The sequence below is a fragment of the Sycon ciliatum genome, chromosome 5 (assembly GCF_964019385.1).
Source record: "Sycon ciliatum chromosome 5, ocSycCili1.1, whole genome shotgun sequence".
Classification (NCBI taxonomy): Eukaryota; Metazoa; Porifera; class Calcarea; order Leucosolenida; family Sycettidae; genus Sycon; species Sycon ciliatum.
Window position 1 is genome coordinate 19,965,333 of NC_088647.1, and position 21,458 is coordinate 19,986,790.

The 21,458-nt window shown below is 46.8% G+C and overlaps 1 protein-coding gene across 1 annotated transcript in view; it reads left to right on the forward strand.

The window, feature by feature from the left end:
• The window catches only part of LOC135817966 (two pore calcium channel protein 1-like), a 34,432-nt gene extending 12,974 nt beyond the window's left edge, over nucleotides 1-21,458 (forward strand). The window contains exons 14-18 of the mRNA XM_065331268.1: nucleotides 358-427; nucleotides 968-1,229; nucleotides 1,954-2,044; nucleotides 2,327-2,434; nucleotides 20,631-21,458. Of these exons, the coding sequence (XP_065187340.1) occupies nucleotides 358-427; nucleotides 968-1,229; nucleotides 1,954-2,044; nucleotides 2,327-2,434; nucleotides 20,631-21,201 (1,102 nt within the window). The 3' untranslated portion in view covers nucleotides 21,202-21,458. The remainder of the gene's footprint in view (nucleotides 1-357; nucleotides 428-967; nucleotides 1,230-1,953; nucleotides 2,045-2,326; nucleotides 2,435-20,630) is intronic.

Here is a 21,458-nt window from a genome sequence, read left to right on the forward strand (position 1 = left end):
TACTCGAGTATTCGGTATAATTGTTTCAGCCCTACTCAAAAGGAATCTTGGAAATATGATTCAATTGGCTAATGAACCACCCTATCACGGCCCGACAACCCCTGAACATGATCCCCAAACTCTGGGTGGACTTGGAAATTATCCCACTCATGGGCTCACCACACCTCAGCAAGTGGGCGAGGACATGGTGCAGAAAAAGGATTGACGGATTGACGGCATCAGGGTATCCGTCTCGGGATCCAACTGAATCTACCCCTGCCCCTGGAGGTGATACTTGCTACTTGTAGTGTGGGACACACACACACACACACACACACACACACACTCGCTCACTCTCACTCTTCTGTTTGTCGATAGGTTTCGAGCAATCATCGGTACTATTTGGCAAATTGGTCCTTCATTCTCCATGTATGGTGGAATACTGTTTGTAAGTAGAACCGCGGCTGCAGCTGAATTTGCTATCGGGTTAGCTGACTACCTTGAGTCGACAGGTTACGTTTCACACGCTCCATTCTTCCAACGATTTAGGCATGAGATGATGAAGTTGTGACCTCGTGACGTCCACTCTTACATTCCACTGCTACAACCACTACAGTAGTAATGTGCTCAACAAAGATGTCATTTGGCATGCACATACCAGTACATGCTGCTGTGTGACCGTATTGTATTGCGGGCTCTGTCCTCCGGACATCGAGCGCTATACACAACCTGAGGATTTCAGACAGATGCATGCTGCTGTACTGTACCTTACTGCGTGTACATGTATGCTACCCTATTGGACACATGCTGTTACTGCTGCTGTAGTACTGTGCCTGACTGTATGTATGCTAGCCTATTGGACACATGCTGTTACTGCTGCTGTAGTACTGTGCCTGACTGTTTGTATGCTACCCTATTGGGCACATGCTGTTACTGCTGCTGCTGTACTGTGCCTGACTGTGTCCATGCTACCCTATCTACATCGCAGGTGATCTACTACGTGTTTGCCATTATCGGCATGGAGGCATTCCAGGGCAAGATCATGTACATAGCACCGCCGGGCAACACCACGCAGCAGCTATCCCTCATCATTGGCAACTACACAGACGAGCAAGCCTGGCTTGTGTGCAACAACAGCGACCTGAACAACACCGAGTTTGCCGACCTGCGCTACTGTGCCAACAATTTCAACGACCTGGCGGCGGCGTTTGTCACGCTCTTTGAGATGATGGTGGTCAACCAGTGGCATGATATCCTTGCTCATTGCCGCCCGGGTTTTTGCTTCTTAGATCTGTTTAGAAAGGCCATGGTAGGGAAAATCGAGGTGCAACTCCTGAACTCATAGCTCGGAGATTTATGATGGCGCATATTCTAGTATCAGATACTTGAAGTACAATGAGGTCGCTTCAGGTGTAGCAGGAATACCTGGACAGCCTCAATCTTGCTTTTGTTGCAGCTTTTGCTGATCACCTCGTCCCACTATAAGTAGTGTATTGCCTCATGGAGGAATTGGCATGCACAGTAACAACCGATTGGCATGCACAGTAACAACCGATTGGCATGCACAGTAACAACCGATTGGCATGCACAGTAACAACCGATTGGCATGCACAGTAACAACCGATTGGCATGCACAGTAACAACCGATTGGCATGCACAGTAACAACCGATTGGCATGCACAGTAACAACCGATTGGCATGCACAGTAACAACCGATTGGCATGCACAGTAACAACCGATTGGCATGCACAGTAACAACCGATTGGCATGCACAGTAACAACCGATTGGCATGCACAGTAACAACCGATTGGCATGCACAGTAACACGATTGGCTTGTCATCATCATTACTGTTATACTTCAAAGTAAAATAATTATAGTAATAACATGCAAGCATTGTCTTGTCTAGTAGAAGATCTCACGGGGATCACTACCATCGGACGCTTTTCTCCTTGACCTGAGATCCGCTCCGCACTGATCACTCAGGGATTCGTGGCCGTCACGTCGCGCGCGGCACGCCTCTACTTCATCACCTTCCATGTGTGCTGCGTGATGGTTGTATTGAAGTGAGTACCGTGTACATGTATATGCAGTCCAGGCCACAACATGAATCCACAATCATCATGAGCTCAAACATACGTTAGTCGTTTGGCTAAGTTTCAGGTCAGGCATTTTCAATGGTGAATAAGCTTGGTAGTGAATGTCCAGTGCCCAATAAGCAAAGTTTAGCCATTGACAGTTCATGAATTGAGCGAAGTAGGTCTTAGTCAGGCAAAGAAGTTCTTCTGTCAAAGAAACCCCATCACTGTCACTGCATTCCCTTCTCTTTTCTTCTGCCTGGTGTGCAGCATCTTTGTCGCCTTTATCCTCGAAGCATTCCTCATGCAGAAGTCCAAGACGAAGTACGAGTCCAAGATTGCGCTCAAGATCAAGGAGCTTGGAGTCGGAATAGGAATGTAAGTGCCGTGAGAACACCCCGCACTAGAGTAATCACTGATCAACAGTTCAACACGGCCATAGAATGTACAGCCTAGGGGCTTTGTAAGGTATTATAGGATGGTGGGGTCATCCATCTGAAGTACCCCAACGAGGCCCTCTGCAGACAATCACGATCAGCAGAGAGAGAGAGAGAGAGAGAGAGAGAGAGAGAGAGAGAGAGAGAGAGAGAGAGAGAGAGAGAGAGAGAGAGAGAGAGAGAGAGAGAGAGAGAGAGAGAGAGAGAGAGAGAGAGAGAGAGAGAGAGTGTGTGTGTGTATGTGTGTGTGTGTGTGTGTGTGTGTGTGTGTGTCCCATATGGTGCAGTGGTATGTGCAGCGATTTCCAATCGATAGGTTGCGGGTTCGATTCCTGACGATTATGGTCCCACGCGTCTTTCTTCTCTTTCTCAGACTCTTCTTTCATTCTCCTGGGTGGTTACCAACAGCCAGTGCATGCCGGAGTATGTGGTGTGATGTGTGTGCGGGAAAAAAATAAAAAAGACCAACAAGTAGGGATTCACTGGCCAGAAAAAAAGCCACTTCATAGCTGTGTGGTGTAGACCAGGCTGAATAGTGGCGGTCAATTCTTCAGCCTTGCAAGCTGTTGAATGGCGCAATCCCAGCAAAAGTTGCTATGGCTTCTGCTGTAGCATCGCTATCATCGCCTCCGGCGATGGGCGTCCAATGGTCCAATGGTGTGTGTGTGTGTGTGTGTGTGTGAGAGAGAGAGAGAGAGAGAGAGACTTGTAGGATTCGTGAGTTCCGTGTTTGATATTGGTGAGCCAATTATGACCTTTGTCCTGATCCAGGCACCATTCCATCTAGCGGGTACCCGTGATAAAATCTTTAAAAAAAGTGGCACGGTCAATACCGTAGTGACTACAGCGTGTCCACAACCCCAGTGATGTAGTACGTACTATTCATGTCTTTGTCTATGCACGCCAAGAGAAGATGCGTGTAGAGTTTGAGACGTGGACCGTGCAGACACAATGAAGAGGAGCCCAGGGCAGGAGGGAGATGGTATGCTTGATCGAATTTTGAAGAATTGATCGCACAGTAGATAAAGTACCCACATAGGTGGACTTTGGCTGGAACTAGCAGTTGGTAGCGGTACATATACAGTCATGATGGTTACTAGTAGTGTTCCCTGTCACAATGGCTGTACAACCATACTGTGTATACTGTGACTGTTTGGCTAGACATTGGGGATGTCTCAGTGGCCTCCATGGCTGTGTGATTTCTACATGGTGTAACCAGGGTTTTAGCCGGGTCAAAATAGAAGGGGAGCGGGCAGGGGAAAAGTACCCCCCCCCCCTCCCGTAACCCATTTTCCTTTTCCGAAATTGTCTTGCCATACTAAATGTTGGTGACCACCGTTTGCATTTTCGTTGAAATGCCTGAAAAAACACAAAAATCGACAAATGTGCAGGGAGGGGGCACATTTTCTCAGGGGGGAGCCCAATCAGAGTAGGGGGGGGGGGGGGGGGGGGCTGCTGCACCCCTTACTCTCCTTTGGCTAGAACCCTGAGTGTGACCTCTGTACATTGTACCAAGAGTACATAACCCCCCAGAGTGTGCAACTCCACTATGGGTGCTGTCCCGACAGAATTTCAAGTTGACGTCATTTTGATAGTGCAATGCGCACTGTACACGGATTATCAGACGAATCCGGAACCTGTGGTTGACCGAAGCCGATCGATCCTGTACAAATTATTGCAAAGAAAAACGTGTGATGCGAGTAGGAAGCGACGAGCGGGTTCTGTGCCAGGGGGCGCCCGGGTCCCAAAAAATGGGGTATTATTGAAAAATGGGGTACTAATAGTACCCCATTTTTGCGGTGAAAATTATTTTTGGCCCGGTTTTTTTGCGGATAAAAATATGTGCCAGGGGGTGCCCTGACCCCAAAAAATGGGGTATTATTGAAAATATGTGTTGTGCACATGTGGGTTTGAATCTCACTTTTTTGGGCCACCTTGCCCCGGATGGGAGTGGGTATAAAAAGTAGAATGTTGAATATGGTGTTTATCATGAAGTTTTTTCCGTGACCTACCCCACCTCCCCATGCAATTTTTCAAAAATGGTCCTGCTCGCACACACGTCAGAAAGGTCAGTTCTTGATAGATACGATACATGTCATTACAAAGAATAATGGAACGAACAGTGAATATCGCAATGGAGTGGAGGAGAAAGGTAGTACAATTCAGTTCTTGTTGTCCTGATTTCATCAAGCTGGTATTGGATGAGAGACCACAAAGTTTACTCTTCGAATACGTGTGAGGATGGATTCACCCATGATCTCTTCCGTGACACGCAGTACGAGGTGGAGTTGTCGGACGCTCTGATGTGCACCAATGGTTCCACCCAGTCAGCAATGGAACTGTCAGTCGACGACCTCCTTTGCACCGCCATCGTGTCAACAGTCGACTCGGGTAATTTGGAGATGAATCCATCGTCGCCGATGTCGATCGTACCAACTCGCACACGAATCCGCGTTACTCTTGTTGCAACGGCACGGAGTTGAACGGCCTTGGTACTACGTCGTACACGCACACGATCAACTCGAGAGACTTCATTTTTCGTTCACCTCCTTGACAAGTTGCATTACGTCGCTGGAATCCAAATAGGTTGCATCAGCGAAGAGGTCGATGATGTGTTGAGAGCACGGTTCGTCACGCATGTCACTAAGCTTGTAGAATGAGTGTCTACCATCAGTCCACCTTCGCAGTATGACACCATCATCAGTCTCACTAATAGTTCCGTAGTCCTCCACACCACCGATGACGATTTTAGGAAGGTGCTGTTTCCTATTCTTCACATTCAAGATCAGACTGGTGACCCTGCAGATAATATACTCAGCAGCAGTGAGTGGTGACATATCGAATCTTCTGGGATGTGCTATCATCGGGTCAAGATCCCTGGTTGTCTTGCTAGCACTGAGGCGACGGATTGAGAACTCTTCATTATCGCATGAAAATAAATACCATTTCTCTGCTCTGCACGTCTCAGAAAATGTCCACGCCATTTTAGCTTCTTCACACTGCAAGAAGGAGTCGATAATGAAACTGCAGGTTGAGACTACTTCACCTCGAAGTCAAAGTTCACGCCGCGATGACCTTTGTAAACAAGGCTACGTCTAGACGTCTCAAACAAGACCAAGGGGTCACGCCACGGGGAGGTGACGACCTTGGAGAACACGATGTGTTTCGAAAGCGGAAAGACGCCCCCGTCATGGTGAGTCTTTTTTTTGTTCGGGTTTGGAATCTTTCGACTATGATATCAGATTGAGATGTGAATGCCTTTCTTCTATTGCTTTGGCCTTTGGGCCAAATAAGGCACACTGTGTCGGTCGTGCTTGGTCTGACCCCGGGACTCCCCCAGGGTTTGACCTTTGACCTTTGGGTTGAATAAGGCACACTTATCATCATTGTTAATCTTTATTCTGTTCATTTTTTATTTATTTTTTCAGGAGTATTTTGCTATTATCCCCGGATAGGAGTGGGTATAAAAGTAGATATATTGATGGATAATGTTTCACTATGAAGATGATGGTGTGGGGTGAAGATGGATTCTGAATTAGAGATCTTACGTGCCTATGTACGTGAAAAGAGACTTCGTGAAGAAGAAGAAGAACAAGAAGAAGAAGAAGAAGAAGAACAAGAAGGAGGAGAAGAAGAAGAAGAGCAAGAAGGGAAGGAAAAGCAGTGTCATCATCTTAATCATGTTGTTCATGAAGGAAGATACGTATGTTCTTCTTGTGGACTTGTCATGGATGTGGTTTACTTACCTGAAGTTGATGTGCATCAGAGATGTAGTTTGATGAAGAAGCCTTACGCTGCGCATGAGCGGTTATGTGGTGTGGATCGTCATCTTTTGCATTTTCTTTCGAAAACTGAACTCTTATCCGATCAGCTTCGTGTACACCCTCTTCGAGAGCAGATACGTGCGATGAAGAAGTCCTGTTTGTACAAGAGTATAAATTATGCTATAGCATTATCCTGTATAGTATACGATACGAATGTGGATGCATTACGTAAACTGTATTCCTACTTACCTCATAGCAATGTAGCCTGGTTGAGGTTCAGTCGAATCATGAAACCTCTTCCTCAGCATTTTCCACTCCTATACGTACTGCATCTCATGGAGTCGACTAGGATGGTGTCTTCATTGCAATTGTCCATGTTGCGTTCGAATTTGCTGCTTTTATCTCAATCTGATATATCTCTTATGACATCATTGATTGATGCTTATTGCTGGGAAATCTATTCACTTGATCACGTGATCCAGAACATGCACACGTTTGACTGTGATCTTCTTTCTATACTGTATCAATTCACCAAGGTGGCGGTATCATGTAAGGAATCTTTATAATGAGATATGATTTTGGCGGGCACGATGCTGATTGGTCAAATGTTTTTGGCGGGCTTGATGCTGATTGGTGAAATGTTTTTGGCGGGCTTGATTGGTTGACACATATCTTATCATTTCAATCCACATACCTCTCTGGCTCGTATAAACGAATGATTGTCTGCAGTTGAGTCATTCGTTCATTGAATACAGTGCTGACGAGTTGTCCTGACTTCACTTCCTAGAAGATGGCTTCCCTATACGAGCGAAGGATGAAGAAGAATTCCGCTCTTCCTGCTGACCCTCCTCGAGTTGTGCTCTCTTCGAAGCCAGTACCGGCTAAGCGTCGCTATGCATCACCTGCTCCTACCAAGCTCCACAAAGAGATTGTGGTGGATGGGTTTCAGGAGGACATGCAGCTGCCCTACAAGTTATCTGGTAAATCCTTCTACAAGCCTGGATATAAGATGTACTTCCCTTCGGGAGCTCTGCCAGCCTGTGGTAGTACGGCAACAGCTCGCAAAGATGCTCAAGGACAAGTTTACATCGAACTGAACGAGTCCACTGAGTTCATCATTACGAACTTGATCAAGACTTGTCCATCGCTCCGTGACACTCTCCGAAGTGGACGTGTGGAGAAGATCATAACCAACTTCTATACATCACGTTCGTCCGACGGTCAATGTCGGGTGTACATCAACGGTGAAAACAAGCTAGTCCCGACCAGCTCGTTTGAACTGGATGTGGAACAAGATGTATTCATCTACCCCGGGGCAGTCTCCCTCGACACTGACGAGCAAGTGATGAAGGTACGTCTTGCTGTTGCTCCAATCATCTGCATCAACGTGGAACCCAGATGTTTTCATCGTGCTCTGGACGCACACATGGCACTTTCTATCACGGAGCTGAAACAGCTGACTGAGAGCTTCACATCATTATGCAGTGTCGTCGTCCAACAAGACGATCAGCTGGTAGAGACCTTCCAAGAAGTCTTTAATGAACTGCCTTCTTTATCACACAGCTGATCATTCATTCTTATTCTATCCTATACTATCCTATACTACTTTCTACGTCAATACCTCATGATACAAATTAAAAAAAAAAAAACTTCTAAAGAACAAGTATGGGTGGTGTTGTGTCGAGTAGTACGTCCACGGAAGAGTGCTGCCTTGCCTCTTCGGACTCTAGTATCCCCACTGCTACTACTAGTGGAGAATGGGTTGCAGGATGTGAAAAGAATGGAATTGGGAAAGATGAACCAGGGTGATCTCATGTGAACACCATCAATGAATGCGTCATTCATGACAAGATCAATCATGTCAAGGTTACATCATCTGTTTTTGGCGGGCTTGATGGTGATTGGTTGACAACTTTGCATTTTCAACCCACCTCATTCTGACTTGTATAAATATGCATGCTTGACATGCAGTCGAGTCATTCCTTCACCCGATACAGTATTGATCAGTTGCCTCGTGTCTTCGCATTCTAGGAAATGAATTCCCTTTACGAGAGATGGTTTCACGTTGCAAAGAGTCTTAACGGATCGGCTGATCACAAGACTCACGAATGTCAGGTGTGTCATCTGCTAGTACGAGTTGCTGACCATGTTCTTGCAACATACGCAAAGGATGAAGGTGAATGCTCGGAGACTCGTCATGCCTTTGCCATTGACCATTTGTTCGTTCGTGATTCGACATTGTTTCACGTGTGGACATCTGCTAAACATGTCGCTATGAAGAGACCTGACATTCTCAGGTATGCTGCGAGCTTTACTGTTGGCGATGGTGATCGTGAACAAGCTGAACGACTTGAAAGTTGCATATGCGGCATCATGGAAGGTTTATGGAGTCATGCGTCAAACGACGTCGTTGCCCTGGAGATGACCTTGGCATATTCAGTCACTCTGTTGGACATGCTGGCACGGAAAGGCGATCGTGCGAAGGTGTTGTTAGCACGAGATTTCCTCATGAAACACATTCATGAACAATCGAGGAGGAGGATGAACGGTCGACTCATCAACACGATGACTGTGGCTCTTGTTTGTTGTGCATTACCTGTTGTTTACCTGTTCTTATGAGCATCATAAAGATTTATTTGAGAAAGAAAATATTTCCTTTCATAATTAGTACAGCGTGTGTGTGTGTGTGTGTGAAGATGGCGTACTGGGCTACGCATTTCCATAGGAGTGATGGTGATGAGGCCTCCCTCAAACACATGCAAAGCATGCGGAATGACATTATCGAGATGCAATCGGTTGTGGGGAACGAAGACACCGAAAACACCTTGGTTCATGATGTGGAGAAACTGAAAGAGGAGAAAGCCGATGAGAGCAAAGTGGAAGATGTGGAAAACAGATCTACGCGCTACACAGATCAAGCCATAGCAACTGATGAGCTGCACGTTAGAACAGACGGATCCGTGTCCATGGATGCTAACCTCGACATGAACGAACATTCAATCTGTAATTTGGCGTACGACGATAGCTCTTTGACATGTGCTGTCCCTGCCGGTTGGGTCAAGAATGAAATCCGTCAATCCTCATCGAGATTGCAACACGACATCGACGCTGTGCGCAAGATGAAAGGTCCTCGTGGTGATCGGGGATTGGGATGGCTTAGTGGAGGTGGCATGCCGCTGAACTCTGTAGGGAGAAATGGTGACTTCTACCTCGATGCAGCCACGCTGATCGTGTACAAGAAAATCAGCTCGAAATGGATGGCTTTCGGTCGGCTTCGTGGACCAAGAGGTGAAGCTGGTCCACGTGGGGAACGTGGATTGATCGGTCCTGAAGGTGAGACTGGACCTAGAGGAGGCGATGGACAAGGCGGTGAACGCGGTCAAAAAGGCGATCAAGGAATACCTGGTCCAGAAGGTCCCAGAGGTAAAGTTGGACCACGTGGAGAACGTGGATTAGTTGGTCCTGAAGGTGAGATTGGGCCTAGAGGAGAAGATGGACAAGACGGCTCACAAGGTGAACGTGGTGTTCAAGGTGATCAAGGAACCACAGGTCCCGTCGGTCCCCAAGGAACCATCGGTGCAACCGGTCCTCCAGGAAACAGAGGTCCCGTGGGCCCCCAAGGAATCGTCGGCCCCATAGGTCCTCCAGGAGCCAGAGGTCCCGTGGGTCCGCAATCAAATCAGAACCTATCCGATCCGTTTCATCTACTACCTCTCATTCGGAGAAACGCCTACCTCTACATATACTCTCATCCTAGCACATTTGAATCCGTCACCAGGGTGAGCAGAAACAGATACAGAGGGGGAAATATCGTTGACATGAAGGACAAGAGAATCAACGTGAACAGCATCGACATGTTCCGAGACGATCACTTCTACCTCAACATTACACAACCCAGCCAAGTTTCCATTAGAGAACGATTCGTCAATCTGTTTCACGACAACATGTCTTTTGCAATGTTCCAAGTAATTCAAGTGGACGCACCTGACCCTAGAAACATGTCATTGAAGGCATTCGATATCGATACTGTCGGAAATTTCAGCTTGGATAGTTTGTACGTGTTGTTCACTGCCACCCACATAAGCGGCAACTACTTCACGCGTCCCGGCCATTCATCATTCAACATACCCGTTTCGTCTGTAGTCAGCCAATTATCGGCGGCTTTGGATAAACCTGTGTCGAGTATGACGGATCTCTTGGGTACAAAGTGTGTCATAAGTTACGCTCGGAATTCAGAAGGCCTATTCACTCTATACGTAAACTCCATTTTGATACATTCCAACTTAGACACTGTCCCATTTTCCAGGACCAATGGAATCGAAGATTGCAATTATAGCATTGGTGGTACTCAATTCTTCAACGGCACTTCATCAAAGTTGTTCTGTCATTTGCACTTTGCAGAGAGTTTATCTTCTCACACAGTCCAGCGCATCCACACAGAACTCATGGCACACTACGATATATGAAAGTGCTACTTTGATTGTACATAATATATAGCACACATGCTACACTACATTCTTGAGATGAAAATGAAAAATAAAACCTATCTATAGTGAGTGTCATCACAACACCAGAATGTCTGTGATATTGACAGTGGCGAACAACACGTCGGGCGTGAGCAGGGGATTGCACAAACCGAACTTTACTCTAAATGTGAAGGAGCTCGATACGCGTGATAAAGTCCTGCATGTTGAATCGGCTCAGTTTGAAGTACACTTTGAGAACATAGACGAGGCAACGAACAAACTCTATGTGGTACATGGTGTAGAAGAAGAAGAAGAAGAGGATAGACTTTCCATCAAGACGGGAACATACAGCGATGTAGACGATTTGGTGTCTATTATCAATACCACTCTGAAACGAGCAGGACACGGAGACATTGTGTTTTCCTACTCTCGTCACACCAGCCGCATAAGTGTCTCGGTACCCAGGAATAAACGGTGCTTGTTGAAGAAGGACTCACCCGCATTGGTGCTGGGTGTGGGCACTATTCTCAAGCCATACACGATCGAGGGATCTCACACGTTCCCGTTCGCTGTGGATCTGACGAAAGGCAGAAGACTTGTCCTGCTCTACACCGACCTCATTGGACCTGCTGTGGAGTACGAAGACAATACTGATTCGAGGGTGCTGAAGACTTTTCTTATTCAAACCCTCAACGGTTTGAATAACTACGTGTTCGGGAAAGAAGACAAACGACTGCTGATTCCACACGAAAACGTGACTAGCATTTCGTTCTGGTTGAAATTCAACACCGGTGAACACATTACTTCCGGATATCCCGTCTACCTTGATCTTCGGATCACCAACACGACTTAGATGGATCTTCCAGATGTTCGTGTCCGTCACGTGCGTGACATGGTGGAGGATATAGCAAAACGAAAGAAATTGGAGAGCGAAAAGGTGCGTTGCCGGGAGAAGTACGTGATTTACAACACTGCAATCTTGTCCTTTCTCATACTCATTCAAACCATTCTCAATATCCTTCAAGGGAGTGGTGTTGTATCTGGAGAACATCGCATTCGAATCATCGCCATCAGTAGCACGATTATCGGTGTGATCATGGCATGCATTGGTAAACACGTTCTCGACACCAAACGTCAGCTTGTCAAGTGTATTGAACAACTGCAGCAGATGGAGAGAGCTGAAGACTCGTTCATGTTGGAATTGGGCATTACTCTTGAAGATGGGAAGCTCACTAACGAGGAGCATCAACGATTGATATCGATGATGAACGACTTTCGCAAGACACTGGATATTGGATCTTTGAAAAAAATTCACCCCTATTATAATGTGACTCGCAAGAATGGCACAGGAGATATACTCACCACAAGCTCCGGAGTCCTTCACGGGACTCCTGACCAACACGAAGATCGTTCAGAAGAACATCCTCGACAGGACGGAGAAGAAACTCTCGTTGCTTGAGGGTAGACGCGGAGTACGACTCTTTTCCACAGCAGATCGATCACCACCATCCCTGAACAATGAACTAGACATCTCGTCGCCGAATTTCATTGCTCTGGGGGAGAGCTATTTCATCGTGAAAATGCGCTATAGTGTCAAAAACAATCTCAATAACCAGCCTGGAGACTACACGCGATGGGTGTGCACCACGTCACCAGCCTTTTCATGGTTCAAGAACATTCGAGTGGAGATCAACGGAACAGAGGTCACGCAATCGAGTAAAGTTGCCGACATGCAAATGGTTCAGCACATCCTCAGTCTAATGGAAAGCAGCAGCGAACGCCTTCAGTACGTGGACTCGGATCTCTACGGTCTACAGAAACTGGATCCGCAAAGAGCATTGAGAGGTGTGGATTTAACGCCCTATCAACTTGGTGTGAAGCGTAAGCATGGCTATGCCTTCGAAACAAACGCTGCAAACGCTAATGCAGCACAAGCACCGGATTTCGCCGATGATTTCACACTCAGGCGTGCACCCACCGTCGAGCTTGTCACCAACGAAGGCTTCTCCAACACGGTTCAGGAAAATGCACTTCGTGCAGCTGTTGGACGGTTTCAGTACAAGCTGAGACCCTTCCTACCGTTTTTCAATCAGGACGATGCGTGGTTACCCCCGGGTACACAGGTGAAGCTTCGCTTTGATCTGCCACAATCCGAGCTTTCCAGATACATCATGCTTAGCGATCAAGGCGGTGGTGCCAACAGTGCTCTGAGCGTCGGTGATATTGAGATCGATCTACTCCAATTGGACTTTGTGTACACTACCTATCGCATGGAACCCAATCTCACCGATCGTGTACGCCTTCCCAAACAACTCTATTTCCACACGTGGTGCCCTCGTCTCATACAAAAGAGCATTTCAGATGATGCTGGTACACTGGAACTGCTTCACAATGCGGACATTCCACGCAGGATGATCCTGTTCTTCACAGATTTGACTCATGGTACACAGCCAGCATTGGCTGGAGGTCAAGCATCGCATTCTTCGAACAGACTGGCCATGATTCATGCAAATCTCAGTCAACTTCGTGTCACTGTCAACGACCAGACGCTCTTTGACAACCCGCTCAAGTTCCAGTGGGATGTGAGTCGTAATACTGAAGGGCAATACTTCTACGATTACAACAAATCCTCCTACCTGCGTGGCTACAATCTGGTTCAAGACTTTTTCGGCAAGACGTATGGAACGCAAATCCCCATCACCGCTGCAGATTACTGCAATCACTACTTTATGGTGCCTATCAACTTGAATCTGGATCGGACCACAGACAATCCAAGATCGAGAGGAAATCTGTCCATCGACTATCAATTTAGCGACGTGACAAACGCCCCCGTGAGGAGACCTAGCGAAAATGGCGCCTCGATCAAAGTCAACCTTCTCTGCATGGACAAGTACTTGTACACCATGAGCAAAGATGAAGGTATCAAAGCCGAAGTTGTATGAATTAATTCCGACCTAGTAGTAAAAGGGCATCATGGAAGGTGGTGACCTGGAGACCAGACATCGTGTCTACGGTGGTGATTTGAAAACATCGAGTCGACAACACGGTGGATTCTTCTGGAAAAAGAGCTTCTGGAAAAACCTAATCGGTGCTGGACCGGATGAGATGGAAAAGCAGATGGCGGAACCCACGACAAAACAAGATGCAATGCAACGCGGTGGACTTGGACCCCTGGCTGCCATGGCAGGAATGACACTTCTTCCCATGCTTTTGGGGAGAGGAGAGTCCGGAGACATTGTGGAAACGCAAATGAAAACAGCTTACAACCCTGCCATGCACCGAGGAGGTCTAGCCATTCCACCAGGATTAGCCGCCAAGGCCATACCACTCCTGACGAATCTGGCTGCTCCCTTGGCCATGGGTACCATGGCATCACTGGGTGACAACGTAATGGATAAAATATTCGGCAGAGGAGTAAGGAAGGGAAGCTCAGCAGGTGCCATGAAGCGCACTAAAAGTCGTCGTCGTCGGCATGCACCGAAGAAGATTCGTCAACGAGCATCTCGAAAAACCAAGAAACCAGCTCGTCAAGTTCGCTCCAAAGGCCGCAAGGCACGAGGAATAAAGAAACAAGGAAGGGTATTGTTCAAAAAACTAGGACATCGTGCCCTCGACGAAGCTTCATCGTTCCTGTCTGCACCTCGTAGATCCCTAACCCGTCCTGAAACTCCATTTGCTCAAAAAATTCGACAGAACATTAACAGTGCAGGACCGTCTTCTATGAGTTCCGCTCACATCGGTCCATCCTACAACATCTGATCATGGACTTTATCTCGCTCCTTGGACAGGAAATCGGGAGGAAGAAAAAGACTAGTCCCGTAAGGAACGACGATGTTCCGACCACGGCCACTGCTCGACACGGGCTGCACATTCCTGGTCTTCAGTTCGAGTCTAAGGATTGGTTCACGGAAATCATTCCTGCTCTGAAATCCTGGGGTCAAAACGTATTGTTTCTGGGACAGAGCAACATGGGTAAATCCTACTTTCTCATCAAGCTCCTGAAACGCGTGCAACCTGAGCGTATAGTTGTCATCTCCAACACGCCGGCCGATCAGTATCGTCTCCCAAGCCTCAAATCCTTCAAGCATTACAGCACCATGCCCGAGTGTATCGAAGACATGGATCTCCAGCCTAACACCTATGTGATCATTGATGACATCAGAGTGATGGGTTTGAAGCACGGCAGTCAAAGAGAGTGTCTCTACAAGTTCTTCACCATGTACAGTCATCATCATAAGTTGAACGTGTTCTTTCTCTCTCAGAGCTTTGATAACATTAAAGACATGAAGATCAATGCAAACTTTATGTATCTATTTCGCTTCACTGATAAAAGCAATATCAAGCGTTATCTCAATACTCTGTTTGGTGGTCTGTGCACGAAGTCATCCATTATCTTTAGATTGTATGAGAAGTTATTGGCGGTGTGTCGCAGACCTATCCTAACCATTGATTGCTCTTCTAATCAGTACTACACGTATTGCGAAGACACTGCATTAAAGGTGACTTTTGAATAAAAACCTCGTTGATGTGTGTGTGTGTGTGTGTGTGTGTACGATATTAGTCGAAGAGTTAACCGAAAAGTTAGCCGAAAAGTTAGCCGAAAAGTTAGCCGAAAAGTTAGCCGAAAAGTTAGCCGAAAAGTTAGCCGAAAAGTTAGCCGAAAAGTTAGCCGAAAAGTTAGCCACAACATTGAAAAAAATTCCAATCATGAATAAGAATGGAGCATCTTACGGTGAAATTCTCAAATGGGCTACCGAGTAGTATACAAAGAGTGGGACTCAGAAAGGGATCCTTCTCGATACCCAAGCGTAAAAGGTTGCAAACCTTGCAGTTTATGACGAAACATCCTCAACACATCATTAAGAAGAGAGCAAATTCGTGGGAAGTTCTCGGTATACCACCACTCATGCGGCAAAAAGGAGGTAATAACTACAATGCATACTTGAAAAGCGTTAAGAAAGTTCTTTCCCAAGTACCAGATCACAGTTTGAGCACCTCCACCCTGTTGGAACTGCAAGCCGATCCGCGAGTAAAGCGTCTATATGACACCCACTTCAAAAACAATCCCGATCACATCAGTTACCCGTCTGTGAGAAATGTGATTGCATCCAACATACTCAACTATGATTCCACTACCGATCAAGTTCGCGATTCCGTTTCAGATGTCAGGAAGAAGAGAAAAGCACCTTTAACATCGGTGCCTTTCAATCTACTACAAGATCATGAATTTGACCGATGGATCCTGCAAATCCTGGACAGTTTCCTCCGGCATACAAATATACCGGTAACCTTTTTGAAGAGCAACTATTTCACAAGCCGATCACAACTGCTGCAACTCTACGATGAAGATCGACTGAGGTTCAGGAGTCGGGTGGAAGCGGCTGCGGATGCCCTGAAGACGCAGACGATGAACGACTACACTACTCTGGTCAACGAGACGAATCGCATCTACATGTCCAGGTACCCGTTTGCAGCCATAGCAGGTGCCATGGGAATCAACAAACACGTCGATGGGTTCCTTCGATCAGAACGAAAGATTCAGGAACTAACCACCCTTGTGATAGCTATACCGGGATCACAGCTCAAGTTTCAAGATCTCAACGATATGACTTCCACCTATGGTAGAACAACAGAAGCAAAATTGATCCATCCCGAGCATTTCATGATCAGAGCACAAAAGGTGATGGTGGACGATGCATCATTCATTCAACAGGTGCTGAAGGACAAAAGCAGGATCACTCGTATCATCAAGGATATCCTGAGCGGACGCTCCATGTGATCACGTGCCAAATATTTTCAGGCTATGATCAAGAATGGACTATCCTCTCAGCAGTGCCGATATCAAAGGAAGATTGAATGGTGTCGGAGGGTTCGTGGGCTGCACGAGTTACGACCTCTTGCCACCCTTGAACAATGGAGACTTTTGTATCGTCAACACCGACAACGTTCTACCGGTGTACGATGCAACGGAAGGCGGACATCATTGGTTGACCGTGTGTCGCGAGCAAAACGTGATCCTGGTTTTTGACAGTTTCGGACGCAGTCTATACACTATGGAGCAAGATTACACTGAACCTGCACTGTGCGATTTCTTTAAAGAAGCCTACGCAGACTGTAAGATCATCACCAACACCCAAGCCGTTCAAGACAGAAGCACAGCAGTATGTGGATGGTATGCCATATTGATGGGAAAGCTATTTTCCAAATATGGTCTGGATGAAGCACTTCGAATTTTCCGAAGAGTCTTTGATGATGACGAAAAGCTGGAAAACGATCAACTGGTTCTCAGTTCAGGTGCCCTGGAAGGTGCTGGAGCCTTTTGGGACAACAAAGTGCAAAAGGCAATTCAGGATGGAAGACGGAAGAAGAAGACAGAACCCGCACAGTTCCATACGAAACTGGCTAACGAATTGCACAAGCCCAGACGAGTGCATTTCAAAAGACGCAAGGTGAAGAGCAGAGCAATTGACCATATATGGAGTGCAGATCTCGTGGATATGCAACGGTTTGCCCGAAGCAATAAGAACATCAAATTCCTGCTAACAGTCATCGACTTATACAGCCGCTATGCCTGGGCAATGCCTTTGAAATCGAAGACGGGTACCGCCGTGAGAGATGTGTTCGATAAGATTGTCAGTACATCCGGAAGGACACCGCTAAAACTCTGGGTAGACGAAGGCAAGGAATTCTACAATGCCCCCATGAAACGATGGTTATCACAACACAACGTCATCATGTACAGCACCCATAACGAGGGTAAAGCGGTGGTGGTCGAGCGCTTCAATAGAACGTTGAAGGCAAGAATGTGGCGTCACTTTACAGAGAAATCCACGAACACGTACCTCAATGTCCTACCTCATCTACTAGACCGCTACAACCAGTCAAAGCATAGAAGCATTGGGATGACACCTCACGAAGCATCGAACGGTAGAATACCAAAAGATGCAGATCAACAAGACCCCCTGCAGTCAAAACCCAAGTTCAAAGTGGGTGACGAGGTGCGCCTAACCGTATCTAAGCGTCATTTCGAGAAGGGCTACACTGCGAACTGGACGGAGGAAGTATTCGAGGTGGATGAAATCCTATCAACATCACCACACACCTACAGGATTCGTGATCTGATGGGAGAACACATCATCGGATCGTTTTACGAAGCAGAACTGCAACACGCCAGAGAGACCGGTTTGAGATTCGACAAGGTGTTAAAATACAACAAGGATCAACGTCTTGTGCAATGGAAAGGCTACACAGATAATAAATTCAATACCTGGCTCACAAAGAAGGATGTGAACAGTCTTCGGTCATGATTCACAAAGTCATTCATATTGAAAAATAAAAAATAAATGATTGAGTGCTATGTACAAGCTGATGGCGTTCATGAGAATTATCGCATGAGTATGAGGGGTATACTGCTGGACACTTTCACGAGTGCGTTAGCACGACGAAAAATATAAGGGATACGGTATGTACAGAGTACGAATGGTATAATCCAGTTATCCCATGTACTATTCCAAATAGAGCGCGATCAGCACTAAGACATGTATCGATTATCCCACGAGTACGAGCAAGAGTACATGTACTCTTGGTACGAGGGGTACACCGCTAGATATTTTCATGAGTGCGTCAGCACGATTGAAAATATAATGGGTACGGTATGCACAGAGTACGAATGGTATAATCCATTTATCCCATGTACTATCCCAAATAGAGCGTGATCAGCACTAACATCTCCCTTATTTACTCTGTCGCAAGACCCGGGGAATATTCGTGCTCCGAGCGGGGAATATCGCTCTATTGACAGTTGAGTCCTCTTTCCAAGATTCCTTTTGAATTCCTCTCTACCATCTCTGTATGAGAAGAGACCACGGAATTCCGTATATGTATAGCATCCACCGATCGTGCAGTTCGCTGTGATGTCATTGCACAGTGTATGTATATTATGTGCATGTGTGTGTGTGTGTGTGTTTGTGTGGTACATGATGCATCCTACAATCCACTGTGACGTCAATGCACACTCCATGATGTGCGCATCCATGGTCCGTGTGCCTTACGTATTTCCACCCCTGAAAATATATGAAAATCAAGTACTATGAGAGTAAGAATTATATGAGCAGAAAGCTAGAAAAATCCTCCGTCTCATCGACCTTTCAATAGAAGAAAGGCATTCACATCTCAATCTGATATCATAGTCGAAAGATTCCAAACCCGAACAAAAAAAAGACTCACCATGACGGGGGCGTCTTTCCGCTTTCGAAACACATCGTGTTCTCCAAGGTCGTCACCTCCCCGTGGCGTGACCCCTTGGTCTTGTTTGAGACGTCTAGACGTAGCCTTGTTTACAAAGGTCATCGCGGCGTGAACTTTGACTTCGAGGTGAAGTAGTCTCAACCTGCAGTTTCATTATCGACTCCTTCTTGCAGTGTGAAGAAGCTAAAATGGCGTGGACATTTTCTGAGACGTGCAGAGCAGAGAAATGGTATTTATTTTCATGCGATAATGAAGAGTTCTCAATCCGTCGCCTCAGTGCTAGCAAGACAACCAGGGATCTTGACCCGATGATAGCACATCCCAGAAGATTCGATATGTCACCACTCACTGCTGCTGAGTATATTATCTGCAGGGTCACCAGTCTGATCTTGAATGTGAAGAATAGGAAACAGCACCTTCCTAAAATCGTCATCGGTGGTGTGGAGGACTACGGAACTATTAGTGAGACTGATGATGGTGTCATACTGCGAAGGTGGACTGATGGTAGACACTCATTCTACAAGCTTAGTGACATGCGTGACGAACCGTGCTCTCAACACATCATCGACCTCTTCGCTGATGCAACCTATTTGGATTCCAGCGACGTAATGCAACTTGTCAAGGAGGTGAACGAAAAATGAAGTCTCTCGAGTTGATCGTGTGCGTGTACGACGTAGTACCAAGGCCGTTCAACTCCGTGCCGTTGCAACAAGAGTAACGCGGATTCGTGTGCGAGTTGGTACGATCGACATCGGCGACGATGGATTCATCTCCAAATTACCCGAGTCGACTGTTGACACGATGGCGGTGCAAAGGAGGTCGTCGACTGACAGTTCCATTGCTGACTGGGTGGAACCATTGGTGCACATCAGAGCGTCCGACAACTCCACCTCGTACTGCGTGTCACGGAAGAGATCATGGGTGAATCCATCCTCACACGTATTCGAAGAGTAAACTTTGTGGTCTCTCATCCAATACCAGCTTGATGAAATCAGGACAACAAGAACTGAATTGTACTACCTTTCTCCTCCACTCCATTGCGATATTCACTGTTCGTTCCATTATTCTTTGTAATGACATGTATCGTATCTATCAAGAACTGACCTTTCTGACGTGTGTGCGAGCAGGACCATTTTTGAAAAATTGCATGGGGAGGTGGGGTAGGTCACGGAAAAAACTTCATGATAAACACCATATTCAACATTCTACTTTTTATACCCACTCCCATCCGGGGCAAGGTGGCCCAAAAAAGTGAGATTCAAACCCACATGTGCACAACACATATTTTCAATAATACCCCATTTTTTGGGGTCAGGGCACCCCCTGGCACATATTTTTATCCGCAAAAAAACCGGGCCAAAAATAATTTTCACCGCAAAAATGGGGTACTATTAGTACCCCATTTTTCAATAATACCCCATTTTTTGGGACCCGGGCGCCCCCTGGCACAGAACCCGCTCGTCGCTTCCTACTGATGCGTTGACACCAGTACGCATGTTGTAAATCACTGGTGCAAGGAGCATTGCGTCATAAATAATGACGTCAACTTGAAATTCTGTCGGGACAGCAGGGTATGTGGGAGTTGCACACTCTGGGGGGTTATGTACTCTTGATTGTACATGCAATTCTGTTGATGTCCGTATAACCGCTCTGTGCGCAGGAAGCCAGCGCCCGTACAGCTTTCTGGTAAGCTGCAAGAAGCCAGCCATGGCATGAAGATACGGCACCAAGACGACGTGCCAGCTGAAATGGTGATCGTAAACGCCGAGAGTGTCGGCGGCGGCACCATGACAAAGGGCAACACGTTGGCAAGCACCCCCACGTCCACCACTCAGCTACATCCAAACGACACGCCACCGGCGGTAACAGCGATAGAGATGACGGCGCGCACAGACGGTGGCGACAAGGAGGAGATCACGACAGTCACGGACCTTGCTGTCGCGGCGGGCATGCATTTCCGCCTCAAGGAGAAGATCAGCAACATCGACATGCTGCTTTACCGAATGTTCGAGGAAGAGATACGCTCCGAAACAACAGACGACGCTGACATTTACAGGATGCTGGACTCGGACGAGGAGGATAGCGAGAATGAAGAAGAGGAAGAGGCTCTGGCGTTGAGTTACTATCACAGCCAGATCACCAGTACGTATCGCCGATCGCAGATTGGCCTCGACTCTGTCAGCGGTGCAGCTAATGGTGATCCAGTGGTGCACACAGACTATCAGATATGAGCTGCTGCTGCTGCTGCTGCTCATAGAATAGTCTTTACAACTGCTAGTTCTGCAACGGCCACCAATGCTAAGCTGCTGCCAGCCAAATACCTCCTCTCAATACGATCGTCTAGAGACCGCATGGTCGCCATCAGCAGATTGTTAATAACCAGGTACAATGCTCCACCGTGTACTACTGTATATTATATATACTGTCTTTTTTAATGGTTGATCTTAAAATAACGTTACCTCTACTGAAAACAGAGCCACTGAACTGA